Raw genomic sequence first — 20,706 nt, 5'->3', positions numbered from 1 at the left:
AACAGAAGAGACCACTACAGCAGAAAGTGAAATCAGTCTTTCTATGGTGAGGTTAACAAGCTATTCATTTGATGAATGTGTTAGGAGCTGGATACCCAGTCTGTGGAATTTTTCTGTGAGTGATCAAGCATGTAAATTTGACTCAATTGAAATTACTAAAATAACTGGCTTTAAAAAATGAGTTTAGGAAAATGAAGTGACCCTGGAGTACTTAAGTTTTAAATCTTCTCTCATAGAAATCACCTCTTGGCAAAAGATGCTTTTGGCTCAGCTCACCTGAAAATAATTTCATATTGAACTTTTCTTATTATTTAACATAATGGGACTAACTCAGTCAGAGTACACAAAATAAAGGTAGAGGGGCACGATGGAGCACAGCTGTTCAGGGGGGCTTCCCCCAAATGGGTGGCCTGTGAAGGGACACGGTCACACTGACCCGCTAGATGACTTACGCAAATTTCCCAAGTACCACCATGTCTGGAATCACAACTGGTGGAAAAGAGAGATGTAGAATCAAGGTCCTCACAGCACTCTCTAGGTTGGGTGATCACGGCAGAGCTTGTGGTGGACCGTCTGCCTCACAGCTGTGTCTCCGTTTGCAGCCCTGGCATCTGGTATCCCCCACACACAGTAAGGAGCCATCTGTGCCCCTGGAGGAAACATCTGAACGTCAGAGTAGTAGCCAGCGAGCGCAGTGGCTCTGTCAGCCTCGTCATTCTGTGACACTTCTTTGGCCGCTTGACTGCCGTAATGTGCTTCCTACAGCAGAGCGTGGGGCGAGATGGCCCCACATCACAGCTGAGCTGGCTTAGCCAAAGGGTGACCCTGAGCTCAGAACTGCTCCCACTGTTACCTTTCCAGGTCTAGGGTTCATCCCAACTTCCAAACAGTGTAATATCAGGGTAATGTGAGTAAAGTCTCATGAGCTTTGTCCATTATCAACCTATCCATACAGTGTCCACAAATGTGAGATGTTCTAGTAGAATGATGTATCTGGCCTGAGAGAAAAATATACATGAGTCACACCACATCTTTCTTTAAAATTTTCCAGCCAGAAAATCCATTGAGCAAAGCCTGAGATTCCCTGCCTTTTATTTTTTAAAAAACATTTCCTCCACCTCAATCAAATGGACAACCCCATTGCCACAGCAGAGAATAAACTCTCTGATGAAAGCAAACAACAGCTTGGAAAGATAAGTGAAGGGATTTGAAATGACAAAGCACTAAGAATTTTTAAAATTTAAATGATATCTAGAAAACACTGTGAAAATGTCTCTCTCAAAAAGAGCACACATTTTAGTCAGAAGGCTCAGTGAAACTGAAAGCTGACCAGTAAAAAGTGAAGGTAACCTTCCCATTTTTGAATTTCCCTCACTTTCCTGCCCTCAGACTCTACCAAGCTGGGTGTATGAAAGCAGAAAAAAAATCTAAAAGCCGTGAAAAAGTGCTGGTATTTTTCAGGATCTCTCCAAGACAGTTTCCCTCTGGGTAACTTGAATCCTCTCTTGGGATCAAGGCCACTGACGAACTTTAAATGTATTTGGAGGTGCAGGTTCAAAGACCTCGTCGTCATCTTCCACCCCTTCTTCTATCGGTTTCATCCTGGGCGAGGCTCGCTGGTGTGGGGATGGTACATCTGTCAAAGACACAGAAAGGAAAACCACTTAATGTAGAGCCTGCTCTGATGCTGGCATGATGTATCAGTGAAAAACTCCAACTGGAAAATAAAACTCTCTGGGAGATAATAGCTGGTACCAGGAATGCAGTTTCCCTAATACTGCATCTTCTTTTTTTTAAATTTAATTTTTAAAATTTTATTTATTTTTAATTGGGGAATAATTGCTCTACAATGCTGTGTTGGTTTCTGCATACATCAACATTAAATTGAATTTTTATTTTATATTGGAGTGTGGTTGATTTACAATGCTGTATTTCAGGTGTACAGTGAAGTGATTCAGTTACACATACATCTACCCTATTTCAAATTCTTTTCCCATATAGGTTATTACAGAATATTGAGTAAAGTTCCCTGTGCCATACAGTAGTCCTTGTTGATTATTTTATATGTAGTAGTGTGTACATGTAGAGGTTTCTTTGGCTCAGCAAGTAAAAATCTGCCTGAAATGCAGGAGAGGCGGGTTTGATCCCTGAGTTGGGAAGATCCCCTGGAATAGGAAGTGGCAACCTACTCCAGTATTCTTACCTGAAACGTCCCACAAACAGAGGAAGCTGGTGAACTACAGTCCAAAGGGTTGCAAAGAGCTGGACACGACTGAAGCAACTGAGCTCGAGTGTACATATGTTAATTCCAAACTACTATTTTATCCCTCCTCCCCCCACCTTTCCCCTTTGGTAATCATAAGTTTATTTTCAAAGTCTGTGAGTCTGTTTCTGCTTTGTAAGTAAGTTCATTTATATCTTTTTTTTAAATTTCACACGTGATATCATATGATATTTGGTTTACTTCACTTAGTATGATAATCTCTAGGTCCCTCCATGTTGCTTCGTGTGTTTGCTAAGTCGCGTCAGTCTTGTCTAACTCTTTGCAACCCTATGGGCTATAGCCCACCAGGCTTCTCTGTCCATGGGGATTCTCCAGGTAAGAATACTGGGATGGGTTGCCAAGCCCTCTTCCAGGAGATCTTCCAGACCCAGGGATTAAACCCGCATCTCTTGTGTTTCCTGCATTGGCAGGTGGGCTCTTTACCACTAGTGCCGCCTGGGAAGCCCAGCAAATGGCATTCATTCATTCTTTTGTATGACTTAGTAATATTCCATTGTATGTACGTGCCACATCTTCTTTATCCATTCCTCTGATGGACATTTGAGGAATGGACATTTCATTGCTTCCTCATCTTGGCTATTGTGCATGTATCTTTTTGAATTATGGTATTCTTTGGATATATGCCAAAGATGAAATTGCAGGATCATATGGTAGCTCTGTTTTCAATTTAAGGAAACTAAATACTGATATCCATAGTGACTACACTAATTTACATCACCACCAACAGTGTATTAGGGTTCCCTGTTCTCCACACCCTTTCCAGCATTTATTAATTTGTAGACTTTTTGATCATGGCCATTCTGACTGGTGTGAGATGATACTTCACAGTTCTGATTTCATCTGTCTAATAATTAGTGATATTGAGCATATTTTCACGTGGCTTTTGGCCATCTGTATGTCTTCTTTGGAGAAGTGTCTGTTGAAATCTTATTTTTAAAGTTATTCATTTAATATTGAGCTGCATGAGCTGTTTATATGTTTTAGAGATTAATCCCTTGTTGGTCGCACCATTTGCAAACATTTTCTCCCGTTCTCTAGGTTGTCTTTTCATTTTGTTTATAGCTTCCTTTGCTGTGCAAAAGCTTTTAAGTTTAATTATAGGTCTCAGTTGTTTATTTTGTTTTCTGGAGCAGATGGATTCAAAAATATATTGCTGTGATTTGTGTCAAAGAGTGTCCTGCCTATGCTTTCCTCTGGGAGTTTTATAGTATTCATTCTTAAATTTAGGTCTTTAATCCATTTGGAGTTTATTTTATGTACGATGTTAGAGAATGTTCTAACTTCATTCTTTTACATGTAGCTGTCTAGTTTTCCCAGCACGACTTACTGAAGAAATGATCTCTTTTCCATTGTATAGTCTTGCCTCCTTTGTCATAGATTAATGGGTTTATTTCTGGGTTTCCTACCCTCTTCTATTGATGTATATTTCTGTTGTGTGTGTGTGTGTGTGTGCCAGTACAACACTGTTCTAATTACTGTAGCTTTGTAATATAGTGCGAAGTCAGAGAGACTGATTCCTTCAGCTCCATTTTTCTTAAGTTTGCTTTGCCTTCTCGGGTTATGTTTCCATAAAATTCTTTTTTCTAGTTCTGTGAAAAATGCCACTGGTATTTTGATAGGAATTGCACTGAATCTGTAGATTGCCTTGGGTAGTATAGTCATTTTAACAATATTGATTCTTCTAATCCAAGAACACAGTATATCTTTCTATCTGTTTATGTCATCTTCAATTTCTTTCATTAGTGTCTTAATAGTTTTCAGAGTACAGGTCTTTCATCTTCTTAGGTAAGTTTATTCCTAAATATTTCATTCTTTTTGATGTGATGGTAAATGAGATTGTTTTCTTAATTTCTCATTCTGATCTTTCTTAGTGTATAGAAATGCAACAGATTTCTGTGTACTAATTTTGTATCCTACAACTTTACCGAATTCACTGATAAGCTCTAGTATTGTTTTCTGGTCGCATCTTTAGGATTTTCTATGTATAGTATCATGGTATCAGCAGACAGTCACAGCTTTACTTCTTTTCCAATTTGGGTCCCTTTTACTTCTTCTCTGATCACTGTGCATGCCAAATCATTTTGGGCAAGACCAAATATTAGGGACCTTTTGGCATGGACCGAATGTCTTTGGACATTTTAGACAGCACTACATGGTCCTGTAAACATCAAGCTCTTAGCATGGACCAGATATCTTATAGACCAATGTTCTGCAAGGCAGCAAAGTCAAAAAGCCGTTGTTAGTCCATGAGAACAGATGTAGAGAGGATGTCACTTCAGGTGCTTGGATGGTATAAGCTTCTCAAACATATGCAATTCCCAGTGGTTTGCACCAAAGTCTGCTTAGGACTCAGAATGCATGTTCCTACATTAATATCATAGATGGTAATTTTAGTCCCTTGAAGATGGATTTAACTCCTACTTTCCCTAAGGAATGGTTCTACTCTGAAAGTATAGAACCTCTACCATCTGGAACATCACCCCAAAGAATATTTCTTGCCACCAACTGTCCAGTCATTCCCTGGACTTACAGGGGAGAGGGAGAGAGAGGAGGGGGCAAGGAGGAGAATCCAGGCATGCATGAGGGAAGAGCTGGATGGAGCAAATATAACCCAGAAAAGCAGCTGCTGCTGCTAAGTCGCTTCAGTTGTGTCCGACTCTGTGCAACCCCATAGACAGCAGCCCACCAGGCTCTCCCATCCCTGGGATTCTATAGGCAATCCCAGGAACCTTCCTAGGAAAGGTTGCCATTTCCTTCTCCAATGCATGAAAGTGAAAAGTGAAAGTGAAGTCGCTCAGTCGTGTCCAACTCTTAGCGACCCCATGGGCTGCAGCCCACCAGGCTCCTCCGTCCATGGGATTTTCCAGGCAAAAGTACTGGAGTGGGGTGCCATTGCCTTCTCCACAGAAAAGCAGCAGAGGCCCTTATATCAAAGAAACCAAATAACCCATTCATTCTGTCTGTCCTTCATTCATTCATGCATTCACCAAATGCTAATTGAGCTTCTACTATAATGGACACCATGCTTGATGGAAGAAAAAAACAGTCCAAAAGTAAGAGTAGAAGTTATTATAAATGAGTGCATAGGCTTCTCAAGGTGCCTACTATTATAGCATACACAAACTCCCTCCTGTCTAGTTCCCACATTCTGTGTCAGGCTCCACTTTATGAGGGTCTCCTTTGGCCCCACCCAGGCTTGTGCCATATTCTTGCTCTGCCCTCCAGGGCAAGGTCAGTTAGCAATCAATATATCAGCAAATGCTGAACTCAGACTAAGTGTAAGGTTGATGAAGGAGGAACAATGGCAGAAATCTGACTTTTCAAATACTTGCTCTATAGCAAAGAACAGTAGTGGGATCTTATGAAGACACAAAAAGGCAACAAGAAATTTATCAGGATCAGCTCTTAATCCCTAGCCAGAGGCAGCTGTGTACTCTACGCACAGGGGTAAGGGTGCAGAGCACAGTGGCCAAGACAGAGGCTCAGGAAACACTTCCAAGGTTCAGATCCCTGCTGTGCTGCTTCCTAGCTGTGTGACCAGTCCTCCATTATTAAACCTCTCTAGGCCTGTTTCCACCTTTGTGGAAAGGAGACATTCACAGGACCTGCCTCATGGGGTTGTTCAGGGGATTAAACAAAATAATCATGGAATGTGCTTCGCACATATAAAATGTTGCTGTCATTTTTTTTTCAAGATATATATATGTATTTCAACTTGTGTACATTGCTTATTTTAGATCGAATTTTGAGATCAGGATAAAGATACTTGGGAAAATGACTTCTGGGGACTCTGTTCCTTCCATTGACAGCTTCAGAATCAGTCACCATTGTTAGCACATCAATACCATCAAAGAAAGGATTCGTTTACATATAAATTATTTTCACTTAAGTCTCTTTGGCATATATAACATTTATCACTGTTTTCCAGTTAGAGATTCATATAACACCATTACATAAACATTAACATTTTTTGTTGTTAATTTTATTGAAGTATAGTCAATGTACAATACTGTAAGTTACAAGTGTACAATAGAGTGATTTACAATTTTAAAGGTTATATTCCACTTATAGTTATTATAAAATATTAGCTAGATTCCTATGGTATACAATATATCTTTGTAACTTATTTATACATAGCAGTTTGTACCTCTTCATTCCCTACCTCTATATTGTTCCTCCCCTTCCCTCTCCCCACTAGTAACCACTAGTTTGCTTTCTATAAGTCTGTGTCTTTTTTGTTATATTTACTAGTTCACTGTATTTTTTTAGATTCCACACAGAAGTGATAGCATACAGTATTTGTCTTTCTCTGTGTGACTTATTTCACTTTAGCATAATACCTTCCAAGTCTACTCATGCTGTTGCAAATAGCAACATTTCATTCTTTTTTTATGGCTGAGTTTTTTTCAGGGGGACAAGGGGAAGCAAAAAGTATATACAAAAAGTTATGTACAGTAACTGTCATTTATTTTAACTGTATAGTCATCGCCATCTTGGAAGATGCCATGATCCACAGCTACATCTTTCAACATAAAAGATCGTAATTATATAGTGCGGAGCTGGACTTTGGCAGAGCTAGTGTGTTTGTCATATATAAATGGAAATTGTTCACTTTTCAACATTTGCAGTTAGTTAAAATACTGAGTTTACAGGGAGACAACTACTGATGTAACTGGTAGAAAATTAGCTTCTATTAAAACAGTCTAGGAACACAATTCTGCCTCGAGCACAGCATGGGAGAATCTCTCAGACATATTCTTTTTATCCTTTTTCACACAGGTTACAGCAGACATAACAAACATAACCTGGAATTTGCATGTGAATTATTCAAATGGCAATGTAACCTATCTGTGTGACCTTGGGCAGGTTACTTCACTTTTCTGTGCCCCAATTTCTCTATCTGTAAAATAGAAGTCATAATAATGGCATGTATTTCATATGGTTGTTAAGAGAATTACATGACTCAAACTTGTTAAATTCTTATATCTGTGCCTAGGATATCATAATCCCTTTGTAAATATAAGTCAGTAAAATGACTTAATAATATGGCCTTAGGAGAGCAATGGCCTAAATCATTAGAAAACTTGTTAAAATTCATCATCGCTCATAGGAATAGCAGATAAAGGAAATGAGACTTGTGCTCAAATAGCATTTTGTGTTGCTCAGTGTAAGAGTGCAGCAAAATTGTCTATTATTTTTTTAAGAAAAACAATAGCCATGACTTCCATCATATTTGTAGCCTCAAGTTATGATTGAATCTCATGAAATATTAACTTAGGCTGAGTATCTGCAATCAGATAAACCCTGAGAACAAGCAAAATGGCATGCCTAAGAGCATTATGCCAAATCAATTATGCAGAGCATCCAGACGTACGAAGACCTACGATACACGTAACACGAACATGCCCTTTGCATTTTGGCTGGGCAAGTGGGGAGAACTGGTCTGTAGATTTTAAGCCCATCTATCAAACTAGAGAACTAAACGTATAGAACTATCCAACCAAAGGCATGGAACTACAGGTTCTATAGCAATCTGAGATAGTTATCCACGTTGGGGCCAAAATGTTATCTGCCCCTTGAGCTAACTCACCAATCACTGCCTTTTTCTGTTGAGAGAGAATGAAGAGAGGAACCAATACAACTAGAAATGACTTAGAGAAACTCTGGAAGAACTTTTAGCTTCTCTATTGTCAATTGAAAAAAATTCACAATTAAAAGTTGAGAATTATGTTTTATTTGGCAGACAAAACTGAGGACTTAAGCCCAGGACATAGTCTCTCAGATATCTGAGAGACTGGTCCCAGGAGGGAAGGGAGGGGCCTGGATATACAGGATTTTTTGCAACAAAGACCAGGTAGTCAGAATATCAAAAGATTACTGTTAATTAAAGAAAACCAGAAATGGCAACCCACTCCAGTGTTCTTGCCTGGAGAGTCCCAGGGACGGGGGAGCCTGGTGGGCTGCCGTCTATGGGGTCGTACAGAGTCGGACACGACTGAAGTGACTTAGCAGTAGCAGCAGACATCTCAAGTAATTTAGCACTTTTCTATGTATGAGAAGATGCAAGAGTTTGCACTGACTGAAATCACTCCTTTGCCGTGCACCTCAGCTGTCTGGGGCCAGCGTCCTGTGCTTTTTCATCCTGAGTCTCCTCAGGGTGTGTGATCAGGGTGGCTCCAGCGGTTAACTGCTACGAGGCAGGCATCCTGTTTGAATCTTGAGTTCCCTCGGGGCTCACCATCAGGGTGGCTGTCATGAGATGACTTGACGACTGCAATATCTTGTTTACTGATACGACAGAAAGCATTTTTTTTTCACTGATGCGTGCTCAGTCAAGAATGCTGGAGTGGGTTGCTATGCCCTACTCCAGGGGATCTTCCCACCCCAGGGATTGAACCCACATCTCTTTTGTCTCCTGCATTGGCAGGCAGATTGTTTACCACTATTCTGAGAAAGAATTTATTCTGTTCCCACTCTATTTGCCTGAGAAAGGAAGAACTGTAGTCTTAGGATGTAACATTAAAAAGTAAAGCAAGAGTTAACTTCCAGTCCTGGGGTGACATCCCGGGGCCCCCCTCCCTCCTGGCCAACTCGCAATGCCCCAAATCCAGCCCAGTGTTTTCCTCTTCTCCTCTTGCTTTTCTCCCCTCGTCAACTGGTTTCTCCACTCTCCCCACCAAATGCCTCTCCACTCCGCAAGGTGAGCCTCAAGCCCTACCTCCTTCATTTGTAGTCTTCCCTAATTCCTTCTCTAGGAAGATTCTGTTTTCCACCAAAAGACAAGTACTTGCATCCCTCCCTTACTAGAAAACAGGCATCTTGTGGGCTGTCATCACAGCCTTTTCTCTCGGGCAGCCTCTCTGAAGTACCCGCATGTAGCTAGGTCCTTGATAACTACTTGGTACATGAGAAAAATCCCGCTCCGAAACTCTGCATGGGGCCTTCCCTGAGGACGTGGGGAAACCACACAACCACACACTGAACTCTGATGGGTCAAGTCCAAGTCCTGCCGGTGGACCACCACCAGTGGCCCTCAAATGCATGCAGGTCTGTTTACAGTAACACCTCACTGCAAAAAGTGATTGTTATCACTGGCTTCTGTGCTACACGCCTTGAGGGAAATCACTCATATCACTAATGATTCGACAGTTCTTACAGCCCAGGCAGGGGTACCGTCCGTCCGAGTCAGCATCAGCGAGGTGCATCGCTGCTGTCACCTGCTACAGAGTTTTCATCCAGTCGGCCTAGACAATCCCCAAGGGACTACCTTGTCCAAGAGGCTAGGTTAAATGTTAGGGAAATCAAACCAAACCTAGTTTCTGCCGCTGTCTTCTCAGAAACTCCATTGTACAATAGAGGAGCGATTCATCCTCACGGCATCCATATCAGTATTTCTACTTTATACTCAGAGGCTAAAGCAGAGACAACCTGGACACCTAAGAAAAAAGAATAAATAGCTGGGAGATGATGTGGATGAACCCCGTTCCCACCAGAGAGGGAACCACTGAGAAACAGAACTGGCCAGGGCAAAGCAGGAGATGCTGACAGCCCAGCAAGATTGACAGCTAAAGATTTTTTTTTTCCACACGGAGAAGACTAAATTCAGGCTGTGTGGTGCATTAGAGCCCACAGTCCCCTCATCCCAGTTCCCACCACCGCGCCTGTTGCTGTTTTCTCCATCGAGCAGACCGCTGCACTGAAAGGTGACCGGAATGAAGCCTGACTTACAGCTGCCAGAAGCTGCCAGCGCCAGCAGGCTGTCTGACCCCCGAGAGGAATCGGAGTCTCAGAGAGAGCCCGCTGTTTGTCTCAACCTCAGGTGGCCTGGCTTCTGTACCACTAAGAGCCAAGTATGACAGTCATCTGGCCCTACCTGGGAATCGGCCAGAGTCACAGCCAGGAGCTTCCTGGAGAAGAGCTCACTGACCCTGACCTGGTGGTCTCTGCCCTCTGTAGGAGAACCACTGGTTCAGTGGCAAGACTCAGAGGCCATCACCATGCTGCCAGAAATCATTTTTGTCCACTAATGAAAACCCAATTTGGAGTGTGAACAACAACAACAAAAGAATATCCTGCTTCAAGGGGACTAGTTACATTTCAAAAATTGAGCATTAATAAAAATTCTTTCTGCAAGTTTGCCCAGTTTTTCACTAACCTTGTGCACTGATGCATCATCAGAAGTTTGCCCAGAAGGCCCAATATCTACCCTAAGTGTGAGAGCATGAGGAGAGAACAGAGGGAGAAATTGAGCTAATCTTTAGCTGAGTGCATTTTCAAATTACTTTTGCCTCTCAAGGACATGACGATGAGGTTCATGACCTCTGTATAATGCTTAACTTTTCATTTATTCCAAATTCTAGAGGGGCACATAATTCCATCTCCATAAATTTTCTGGGAAACTGATTTTTATCCTTCTTTTAAAGCCACTTCTACAGTTGAGACAGAAGTGGTTAACTGTATCTTTGATATTTATTATAATCAAGAAGTGATAACTAGCATTATATTTGGCTTTTAGTTATCAATATCATCCAATTGCCCCTAGCTGCCAATTAACACAATTTATTCTAAAAGTAAATAAAACAAATGTCTCAGACTGAACTTCAATCCAGACTTATCAGGTGTGAACTTGTTTAACAGCTACATCAAGAGTTACTTTTGCTTAGCAAAAAAAAAATTCTGTCAAGAAGACATATACTTGCTTCCATAGATAGCAAGGCCTGGAGAACACACAGCCAGCAGAGCAGAACTGACTGAGCTGTGTGCCAATTCGGTGTGTTAGGTGGGAAAGAGAATGGGAGCACCAGGTAGCCATCCTCCTTAGGATGTAAGAGAGTAAAACTGAAAAACATGGGCTCTGAGCAAATGCAGAAGACAGACTTAGAGGAACCAAACAGTGGACACCTCTACTCATGCCAGACCACAGGAGGACACCCACAGGCGGCTTTGGATCCAGGAAGCAGGGTCTCTTCTCAGCACACCTGCTTAGCAGCTTGTGCGTGAACCCAGCTGAAAAGAAAAGGAGCTGGCAACGAAGAAGCGCTTTGTGCCCTTGAGGGCTGTTGCCGGCACGGGCAGACCAGCCAGGCGCCTCCACGGACGATGGGCTCCGGCTGCCCTGCCAGGCCTTGTACCTTAAAGTCCCGAATTAAACACAGGAAGCCTTTTTGTACAGAGACCCAGGGGATCTTACATAACCATCCGTCCAAACTCTCCTATAAGTGCTAAAAAATTAGGTAGGAGAAATGCCCTTTGACAGAGCTCTATCCTTATTGAGCTTATTTCTATTTTGGTGTGCTTCTGATTACATGAGGGCCTGAGGGCTTCTCCTTGCCAGAGAAAGTAAACAGACATAGTTGTTCTTATTAAATCCAGAGTGAAGGTCACACTTGTTCCAGAGAATGAGTAAGTGACCTCAAGTTTGATCTTTAAGTAAGCAAAGGACCAGGATATGAAGTTTGTCAAGTGACTTCTCTCTCTGCTTCAGAAATTTTAACAAGGAATGACACTTTTATAAACTCTCCAGTATAATTGTGGTAAGATGTTTTTCCCCTTTCCTTTGTTAACTTTGATGACATTTTCTTCATTCCTTTCAAAGTGTTCTTTTATTATGTTTAACCATCTGGCCGACTGCTTTAACAAGTAATTAAAAACCTTACAGGGGTTTAGAATTTTAATTAGATTATACATTTTTTGATGTATGAGGATGGGGAAAAATGTAATGGCTTTTTTGCTAGAAAAGGATTATCATCCCCTTTATGCCTTTGCCTTATGTATATTATAAGACTTTGTTAAATTTAAAAAATGTGTTTTTCATTGAGGTCATAAGATTATTTCAGATTGTAGAAACTGAGTTTGGATGGAAGTTTTCTGAACAATAATACTGAAGAGTAGGTATGCCTTTAGACCTAATTTCCTTAAAGGGAGTCAGCACCACTGAGGGACTCAGCAAAGAATTATACAAATTATGGCAAATGGGGAGGATTAGGAGGCTAGTGGCTCTCAAGAGGAGGTTCTCAGATCAATTCCTGGCTTCTCAGATGGGTGGTCGGGGCCCTGAGAGGCCCGGGCAACAGGTGTGAGTAGTCAAGGAATAGCCTGAGTCCTCTTCTGCACTAAAGAGAAAGCTTTAGGGTTGCAGAGCTGGTGGATAAGCTCAAGGGAACAGGAAAGGCAGTTCAAGGATGACAGCTGTGTAGCCGAGCCAGAGAATCACCAGTTTGGGGTGAGGTAGGAGGGTAAGAGGCTTCAAGAGGAAGGTCTGAGACAAAGGGGACATGGAACTGATGGCTGGGGAGAATAAGGATGTGAGACCAAAAAGGTAAGGATAAGGAAAAAGAGAGGCCACTAGAGATACCCATGAAAACAAAAAGCAGTAGGAAAAGGCATGGCTCAAATATCAAATAACTACTCAGACTTAAAGAAGAAATGAAATGATTCACCCAAAGCAAAAAGCCACTAGCAGATACTGGGGATCTGGTGAATAAGACGGTCCTGACAGCTAGGCATAAAAAAAAACTTTAAAGGAAAAAAGGAGAGGCATGGCAGGAAGTAAACTACTGTGGCATTATTTGTGTTTTTACAAAAGGAGAATCCATTTGAACTTATCAGGAACAGCCTCCTTTGAACAGATCAAGAATCATGATGACATTGGAACCCAAAGAAAGCAATGTAGTCATAGCCCACTATTCTGAATAAAGCATAATGTCAATATTATTCATTTGCTTTAAACTTTATAAAATAAGCCATGGATGAAGCAAGGAAGACCTAACTACAATTGGCAGAGAGAATAATCATATTTAATACCTTTTAAACCATGAACTTCCAGATGTTCAAGCTGGTTTTAGAAAAGGCAGAGGAACCAGAGATCAAATTGCCAACATCTGCTGGATCATCAAAAAAGCAGGAGAGTTCCATAAAAACATCTATTTCTGCTTTATTGACTATGCCAAAGCCTTTGACTGTGTGGATCACAATAAACTGTGGAAAATTCTGAAAGAGATGGGAATACCAGACCACCTCACCTGCCTCTTGAGAAATCTGTATGCAGGTCAGGAAGCAACAGTTAGAACTGGACATGGAACAACAGACTGGTTCCAAATAGGAAAAGGAGTACATCAAGGCTGTATATCGTCACCCTGCTTATTTAAGTTCTATGCAGAGTACATCATGAGAAACGCTGGGCTGGAAGAAGCACAAGCTGGAATCAAGATTGCCGGGAGAAATATCCATAACCTCAGATATGCAGATGACACCACCCTTATGGCAGAAAGTGAAGAGGAACTAAAAAGCCTCTTGAAAGTAAAAGAGGAGAGTGAAAAAGTTGGTTTAAAGCTCAACATTCAGAAAATGAAGATCATGGCATCTGGTCCCATCACTTCATGGCAAATAGATGGGGAAACAGTGTCAGACTTTATTTTTTGGGGCTCCAAAATCACTGCAGATGGTGAATGTAGCTATGAAATTAAAAGACGCTTACTCCTTGGAAGGAAAGTTACGACCAACCTAGATAGCATATTCAAAAAGCAGAGACATTATTTTGCCAACAAAGGTCCATCTAGTCAAGGCTATGGTTTTTCCAGTGGTCATGTATGGATGTCAAAGTTGGTCTGTAAAGAAAGCTGAGTGCCAAAGTATTGATGCTTTTCAACTGTGGTGTTGGAGAAGACTCTTGAGAGTCCCTTGGACTGCAAGGAGATCCAGCCAGTCCATCCTAAAGGAGATCAGTCCTGGGTGTTCACTGGAAGGACTGATGCTGAAGCTGAAACTCCAATTCTTTGGCCACCTCATGCAAAGAGCGGACTCATTGGAAAAGACCCTGATGCTGGGAGGGATTAGGGGCAGGAGGAGAAGGGGACGACAGAGGATGAGATGGCTGGATGGCATCACCGACTCCATGGACATGAGTTTGGGTAAACTCCGGGAGTTGGTGATGGACAGGGAGGCCTGGCGTGCTGTGATTCATGGGGTCGCAAAGAGTCGGACACGACTGAGCAACTGAACTGAAACTGAACTGTACATTTAAAAAATGGATAAGATGGGTAATTTGTGTGTTACATGTATTTTACCACATTAAAAAACAATTCAGCAGAAACCAACACAACATTGTGAAGCAATTTTCCTCCAATTAAAAAAGCATAAAAACTTCTGCACAGCAAAGGAAACTATAAACAAGATGAAAAGACAGCACTCAGAATGGGAGAAAATAATTGCAAAGGAAGCAACTGACAAAGGATTAATCTCCAAAATATGTAAGCAGCTCATGTAGCTCAACATCAGAAAAACAGCCCAATCAAAAAATGGGCAGAAGATCTAAACAGACATTTCTCCAGTTAAGACAACAGATGGCCAATAAACACATGAAAAGATGCTCAACATCGCTCATTATCAGAGAAATGCAAATCAAAACTACAAAGAGGTATCATCTCACACCAATCAGAATGGCCATAATCAAAAAGTCTACAACAATAAATGCTGGAGAGGGTGTGGAGAAAAGGGAACCCTCTTGCACTTTTGGTGAGAATGTAAATTGATACAGCCACTAGGGAGAACATTATGGAGATTCCTTAAAAAAAACTAGGAATAAAACTACCATATGATGGAGCAGTCCAGCTACTGGGCATATACCCCCAGAAACCACAATTCAAAAAGACACAAGTACCCACCCCAACATTTGCTGCAGCACTATTTACAATCAGATCAGATCAGATCAGTCGCTCAGTCGTGTCCGACTCTTTGCGACCCCATGAATCGCAGCACGCCAGGCCTCCCTGTCCAACACCAACTCCCGGAGTTCACTGAGACTCACGTCCGTTGAGTCAGTGATGCCATCCAGCCATCTCATCCTCTGTCGTCCCCTTCTCCTCTTGCCCCCAATCCCTCCCAGCATCAGAGTCTTTTCCAATGAGTCAGGACATAAAAGCAACCTAGATGTCCAATGACAGATGAATGGATAAAGAAATCGTGGTACATACATACAGTGGAATATAACTCAGCCATAAAAAGGAACGAACTTGAGTCAGTTGTAGTGAGTTGGATTAACCTAGAGCCTGTTACACAGAGTGAAGTAAGTCAGAAAAACAAATATTGTGTATTAATGCATATTTATATGGAATCTAGAAAAATGGTACTGATGAACCTATTTGCAGGGGAGGAATAGAGATGCAGACATAGAGAATGGACTTGTGGACCCAGTGCAGGAAAGAGGGGGTGGGATGAATTGAAAAGCATTGATATATATACACTACCATGTGTAAAACATGTTGAGAAGTTGCTGTATAACACAGGGAGCCTAGCCTGGTGCTCTGTGATAACACAGAGGGGTGGGATGGGCTGAGAGGGAAGCTCAAGAGGGAGGAGATATATATATACATGTATAAAATGTTGACTAATTTTGTTGCATTGTTGTATGGCAGAAACCAACACAATGTTGTAAAGCAGTATTCCTCCGATTAAAAAATAAATAAGAAAAAAGAAGGAATAGAAATATGTTTTCAACCTTGATTGTTGAAAAGTTAAAGAAGAGACAGGAGTTTGAAGGTAGAAGGGGAAAGAATAAGTAACTGTAGGGAAGCTAATGTCCTCACCTTAGAAGTGCTTCAGAGAGAAAGGACTTCCCGGGTGGCTCAGATGGTAAAGCGTCTGCCTACAATGTGGGAGACCCGGGTTCAGTCCCTTGGTTGGGAAGATCCCCTGGAGAAGGAAATGGCAACCCACTCCAGTATTCTTGCCTGGAAAATCCCATGGACAGAGGAGCCTGGTAGGTAGGCTACAATCCATGGGGTCGCAAAGAGTTGGACATGACTGAGCGACTTTCTTTCTTTCTTTCTTTTCAGAGAGAAAAAGGAATAGAGGTTTATATGTATTATTTAATGTTACAAATGTAAACAATAAAGGGATAAAAACTAGTCATATTTTATACTGAGCAGAAGCGCGAAGGGAAGTTAAAAGTGAGCTAAGTTAGGTTAGAAGATAAAGGTTAGGAGGATAAATCAATAAATAACAGCACACTATTTAGCATTTTGGACAAAAATTGTTCCAATATGATTGCTCTTAAAGACTGGTTAGGTTGGAAGGGGTCAGTTCTTTTCATTGAAAAAAATTTTTTTTATTATTTGATAACTGTATATTAACTTGATAATTTTAATTTTATTTTATTAAAAGACTGAAAGTACACAGCCCAATAAAATTCTTTTACAGTCATTTCACAGATGAGAACATGCTGGGTGAAGAGAGAGGCCGTTTAAAGAACTGGTGAGGGCCGGGGCCCTGGAGACGGTCCGGCAGCCAGGAGGAGCTTGTGTGCTAAGGTCCCAGAGGAGATGAATGGCATATTCCTTGCCATGAAAAGGGGGAAATACAACACTTACCTTGTGAAGGTCAGTGAAGATGAAATGAGAACATGTATGACAGTGGTCAGGATGTGTCAGTGGCTGCAACAGGGGCTGAATATTCCCAAACAAGTTTATACTCATGCACGGGTATTTGTAAGGTCAGAGGCAAAGCAAGACCTTGGAACCAATTCAGTACTTCTTAGTTTCAGGGCTGGCGAGTGGCCCTGAGCAGGTTGTTTAACCTCCCTAAGCTGCACTCAGCTCATCTACGAAGTGGGGGCACTGCTTTTCACTAGCCCTTCTGGTGGGTCTGAGAACAGTTCTTAGGCTCATCTCCGGGTCCCTGCTGCCTTTCCACCTCTCCCTATAATCCTGTTTGTAAGCCTACAGTTGTTCACAGGGGAAATGAAATACAAATTGGATTGAAAAGATTATTTCATGAAACTCAGAAGATGGAATTGGTTTTTTGTATATTTCCAGGTAAAGAAATATATAAGAGAGCTGAGGGAAACTTATTATGTCAGATAAGCTGCCTAGTCTTAGCAGACAAGAATACTAACCAGATGCAAACGAACTCAGCTTAGCACAGATCTGTACCCCTAGGTCGGGCTTCCCTGATGGCTCAGATGGTAAAGAATACACCTGCAATGCGGAGACCTGGGTTTGACCCCTGGTTTGGGAAGATCCCCTGGAGAAGGGAAAGGCTATCCACTCCAGTATTCTGGCCTGGAGAATTCAGGCCATGGGGTCCCAAAGAGTCCATGGGGTCCCAAAGAGTCGGATATGACTGAGTGACTTTCACTTTCACTTTTCCCTAGGTCATATGAAATTAGTAGACTGTCCAGAGCTCCTTCTTGACATTAATAACAAAAAAATACTTGAAAAGGTTTTTTTGGTCAGGAAGAAATATCTCTTAACTATTCCATAGTCTGTTAAAGAAATCATAAATTTTAATTATAATTTCTGAAAAACATGGTTTAAATTAGCAAAATCTTTCAAAGATGAGTTCTAACAGACTGGATCACCTACACTGACTCAGGATTTTTAAAAAACAAACAATAGGTTATTTAACTCCAACTAACTAAAATAAAGTTCTCAACTTGCAAAGAAACATTGTATGTCCACCTGTTGCCATGACAATGCCTGTGCTCAGCACCACTTATCATGATGGAATTGCCAAGGACAGTCAGTCTGCATGCGTGTTTTATATACTACATGTAGGGAGCTAAACCTGTAAGGAGGGGAAGACAGAGATGACAAGGCACCTCGATGAACACCTTGGTCCAGGAGCAGAGAGAAGAAAGCTTATATCTATATAAGGGCATTAAATCCTCCTCACACATCCTGACATCCTGTCTCACAATCACACTTTCAAACATGGAACTCAAGCAAATGAAGCAACAGGAGAGCAAAAAAGAATTAAACAGCTTTAAGAGCTGTGTTGTGATTCTGCCATCACTGTCTTCCCTCAGCCACGAGTGGCAGTGACCCAAACAGCAGCTGCTCCTTCAGTGTCCAGAGTGAGGAGGACCCAGCAGCACCTGTGTGCATGTGAGAAAGAAAGAAAGCAGCCTCTCTATCATAGCCAGAGGTTGGGGGAACCATCTGTTAGCACTGTTTCGTCTAGTGAAAGCTAAGATACCGCTCTTCCATGCAGACTGCAGTGAAAATTAAATGTGATTATGTTTAGAGAGTACCTGAAAAAATAATAATTGCTATTGTCAATAAATGTGTGTTCCCTTCTTTCCACTAGCATTCATGAAGCTGATACTTACTGTTGCTGAGTCCAGTTGCCCTGGCTGCCCCCATGTGCACATCAAAAATCCAGAATAATCAGAGCTTAGGCATTTGTTTTGGGGACCTCACATGCTCAAAGTGTGCTGAATTTTGTTATTTCAGCCTGACAGTCCTAAGGGATTGGTTTTGTATTCTCTGTTTTACAAGGAATGTAAATTGGATAAGTTGATGCCCTATTGATGGGTTGGGCAAAAGAAAAACAAAAACAGCCTTCCATAGTTCTGGGACAAAATCTAAGTAAGAAAAAGTAAGAACTAACCAATTTTTAATGAATCACATGTAGGATGAATAATTCATAATTAATATCAGTGTTGTGCTCAAATACTAATGTCTTCCATTAAGCTGCAGAGGTGAAGCTGAGAAACTCAGAATGAGGACTGTTAAAAAGGAAGCAGGGATGAACGTCCATCTGCTGTGCAGTTCACACACACACACACACACACACACACTCAGAACTATGCATATATGTGGCTCTATGCATTTACATCATAACTTGTATAATAAACCTGAGGCTAAAGTATATATTTAATAATTAAATAAACAACATAAGCAGGCTGTACACATTTTTAGTACAGCAAAGTGCAACTGAACAAGGGAACTGAGAAGGAAAGCTGCCACCCTGTCTCCCAGGGCTGCCTGCCTCTTCAGACATGGACGTTTCAATTACCCATGCAAGAAACAGCCATTTGGATTAAACTCACAATTCACTATAAGGAAGAGGGAAGGAAACAGACCAGGAATTGTGCCCTGACAATCTGATATGACAGCTCATGTCAGATTAGAAAGGTCATGCAATTTATTCCAAGTCATACAACTAATAATTACTAGAGCAAGGACCCAGGTCTGTATGCACAAGATGTGTGATCTATCCACAAGATACCTGGAAATCTAGGCTTCTGGAGGCAAGTATAGTACAGATGTTAATCTTGAAAAAATGTTCTCATTCTGTTTAAACAACATACCCTAGAGAAGGTTTTCTTTTCTAAAATGTTAAAATGTCCAAAGGACTTCCCTGGTGGCTCAGACGGTAAAGAATTTGCCTGCAATGCAGGAAAACCAGGTTTGATCCCTGGATTGGGAAGATCCCTTGGATAAGGAAATGGCAACCCAATCCAGTATTCTTGCCTGGAGAATCCCCATGGCCAGAGGAGCCTGGTGGGCTACAGTCCATAGGGTCACAAAGAGTCGGACATGAATGAGCAATGAACACTTTTGCTTTCAAAATGTCCAAAAGCTTTAGATTATACAATAAAGTACTACAGAAAAACCAAGCTGATTTTAAGAAAATGAATGGCCATCCCATATACTGCTTGTTCTCAGGGCTTCCTCAGCAATACTGCAGAACTGTAAAGACTACAAAAAAAGCCATTCTACAGGAAGAATAATCACATACAATATTTCAGTGTAATTCCCCTTCTGCTGGCCTTTCTTAGAAATCACTGTACAAGTAATTAAGATGGGTCCATTGGAAAATGCTTATTAATGACCACCAAAATGTTTCAATAAGGCAGATAATACATCTGACATGCTAGTAGATTCAGAGTTTGGTCAACCTCAGTTGTACTTTCAAACAGTTACTTTGGAATAAAATGTAGCCATTTCCAGGTTCTCATCTGTATTACTTCTGAAATCTCCTTTAGGCCCATAATGCACTTCTGCGCCTAGTCTTTGCTTTGACACTTACACTAATTACATGGCCTTGTCAATTCCAGCAATACTGTGCAATACTTAAAATCCTTAATCCATTTTCTCTAAAGCATCCAAAGTTACAAGGCCATTTACATACATGTTTAGGATTGTTGAATGTGTATCTGGATGTTCTTAAAGTTACTTTGGTTTTACATATGATTGCAAAGATGAATAGTTTTTAGTTTATGCAGCGAGAGAATCTGCCTGTCTGCTATTTCCCATGAATTGGTTCAACATTATTACACTGCCATTATTGGAATAATTCTTATTATAAAATAATTTTAAGTATTAACATTAAGCATCTCTTGAAATAATTCTGTTTCATCTTATTAACCTCAACATCTGTGTCATTAGTGCCATTTAAAATGTTTTAAAGCAATCTAAGCTATAGCAGAATCTTGAAAAACTTGCCTTTTGGTGAATGAGGGGACTCACAGTGGAGCTGAGTGGCCTCCTTCATCTTAGGGAAAGTTCTGTTAACTGACCACCTGTTAACTCTGGGTGGTCACATTGAGATAACCAGCTGGCAGTATAACCTCCAGCTGTTGCTTCCCACCATTTTAAACACTGGGTGTAGTTTCCACAAAAATCTGAAAACAAGAAGAC

The 20,706-nt window shown here is 41.2% G+C and overlaps 2 protein-coding genes across 26 annotated transcripts in view; one reads left to right on the top strand and one right to left on the bottom strand.

The window, feature by feature from the left end:
- The window catches only part of LOC129619879 (uncharacterized), a 30,894-nt gene that overhangs the window by 7,512 nt on the left and 2,676 nt on the right, over nt 1–20,706 (top strand). For 3 of the 20 annotated variants that reach the window (XR_008698215.1, XR_008698219.1, XR_008698214.1), the window contains exon 4: nt 16,481–16,659. The exons of 8 other annotated variants lie outside the window; for them this stretch is intronic. Coding sequence is in view for 1 of the 12 variants with exons in the window: in XM_055535334.1 (XP_055391309.1) it covers nt 1,390–1,431 (42 nt within the window). In the remaining 11 variants the exon portion in view is untranslated. 9 more of the 20 variants (XR_008698222.1, XR_008698208.1, XR_008698211.1 and 6 more) reach the window with 9 other exon arrangements.
- BVES (blood vessel epicardial substance) overlaps nt 1,021–20,706 on the bottom strand; it is a 46,148-nt gene continuing 26,462 nt past the window's right edge. For 3 of the 6 annotated variants that reach the window (XM_055535326.1, XM_055535325.1, XM_055535327.1), the window contains exon 8: nt 1,021–1,636. In XM_055535326.1, coding sequence (XP_055391301.1) covers nt 1,512–1,636 — 125 coding nt within the window. In that variant the 3' untranslated portion in view covers nt 1,021–1,511. Of the gene's footprint in view, nt 1,637–6,056; nt 8,573–9,596; nt 9,721–16,407; nt 16,618–20,706 lie in introns of those variants that run through there. The other 3 variants (XR_008698205.1, XM_055535328.1, XM_055535330.1) reach the window with 3 other exon arrangements.

This window comes from Bubalus kerabau, chromosome 9, assembly GCF_029407905.1.
Source record: "Bubalus kerabau isolate K-KA32 ecotype Philippines breed swamp buffalo chromosome 9, PCC_UOA_SB_1v2, whole genome shotgun sequence".
NCBI lineage: Eukaryota > Metazoa > Chordata > Mammalia > Artiodactyla > Bovidae > Bubalus > Bubalus kerabau.
Note: the sequence above shows the minus strand (reverse complement) of the source record. Positions and strands in the feature narration are given on the sequence as shown.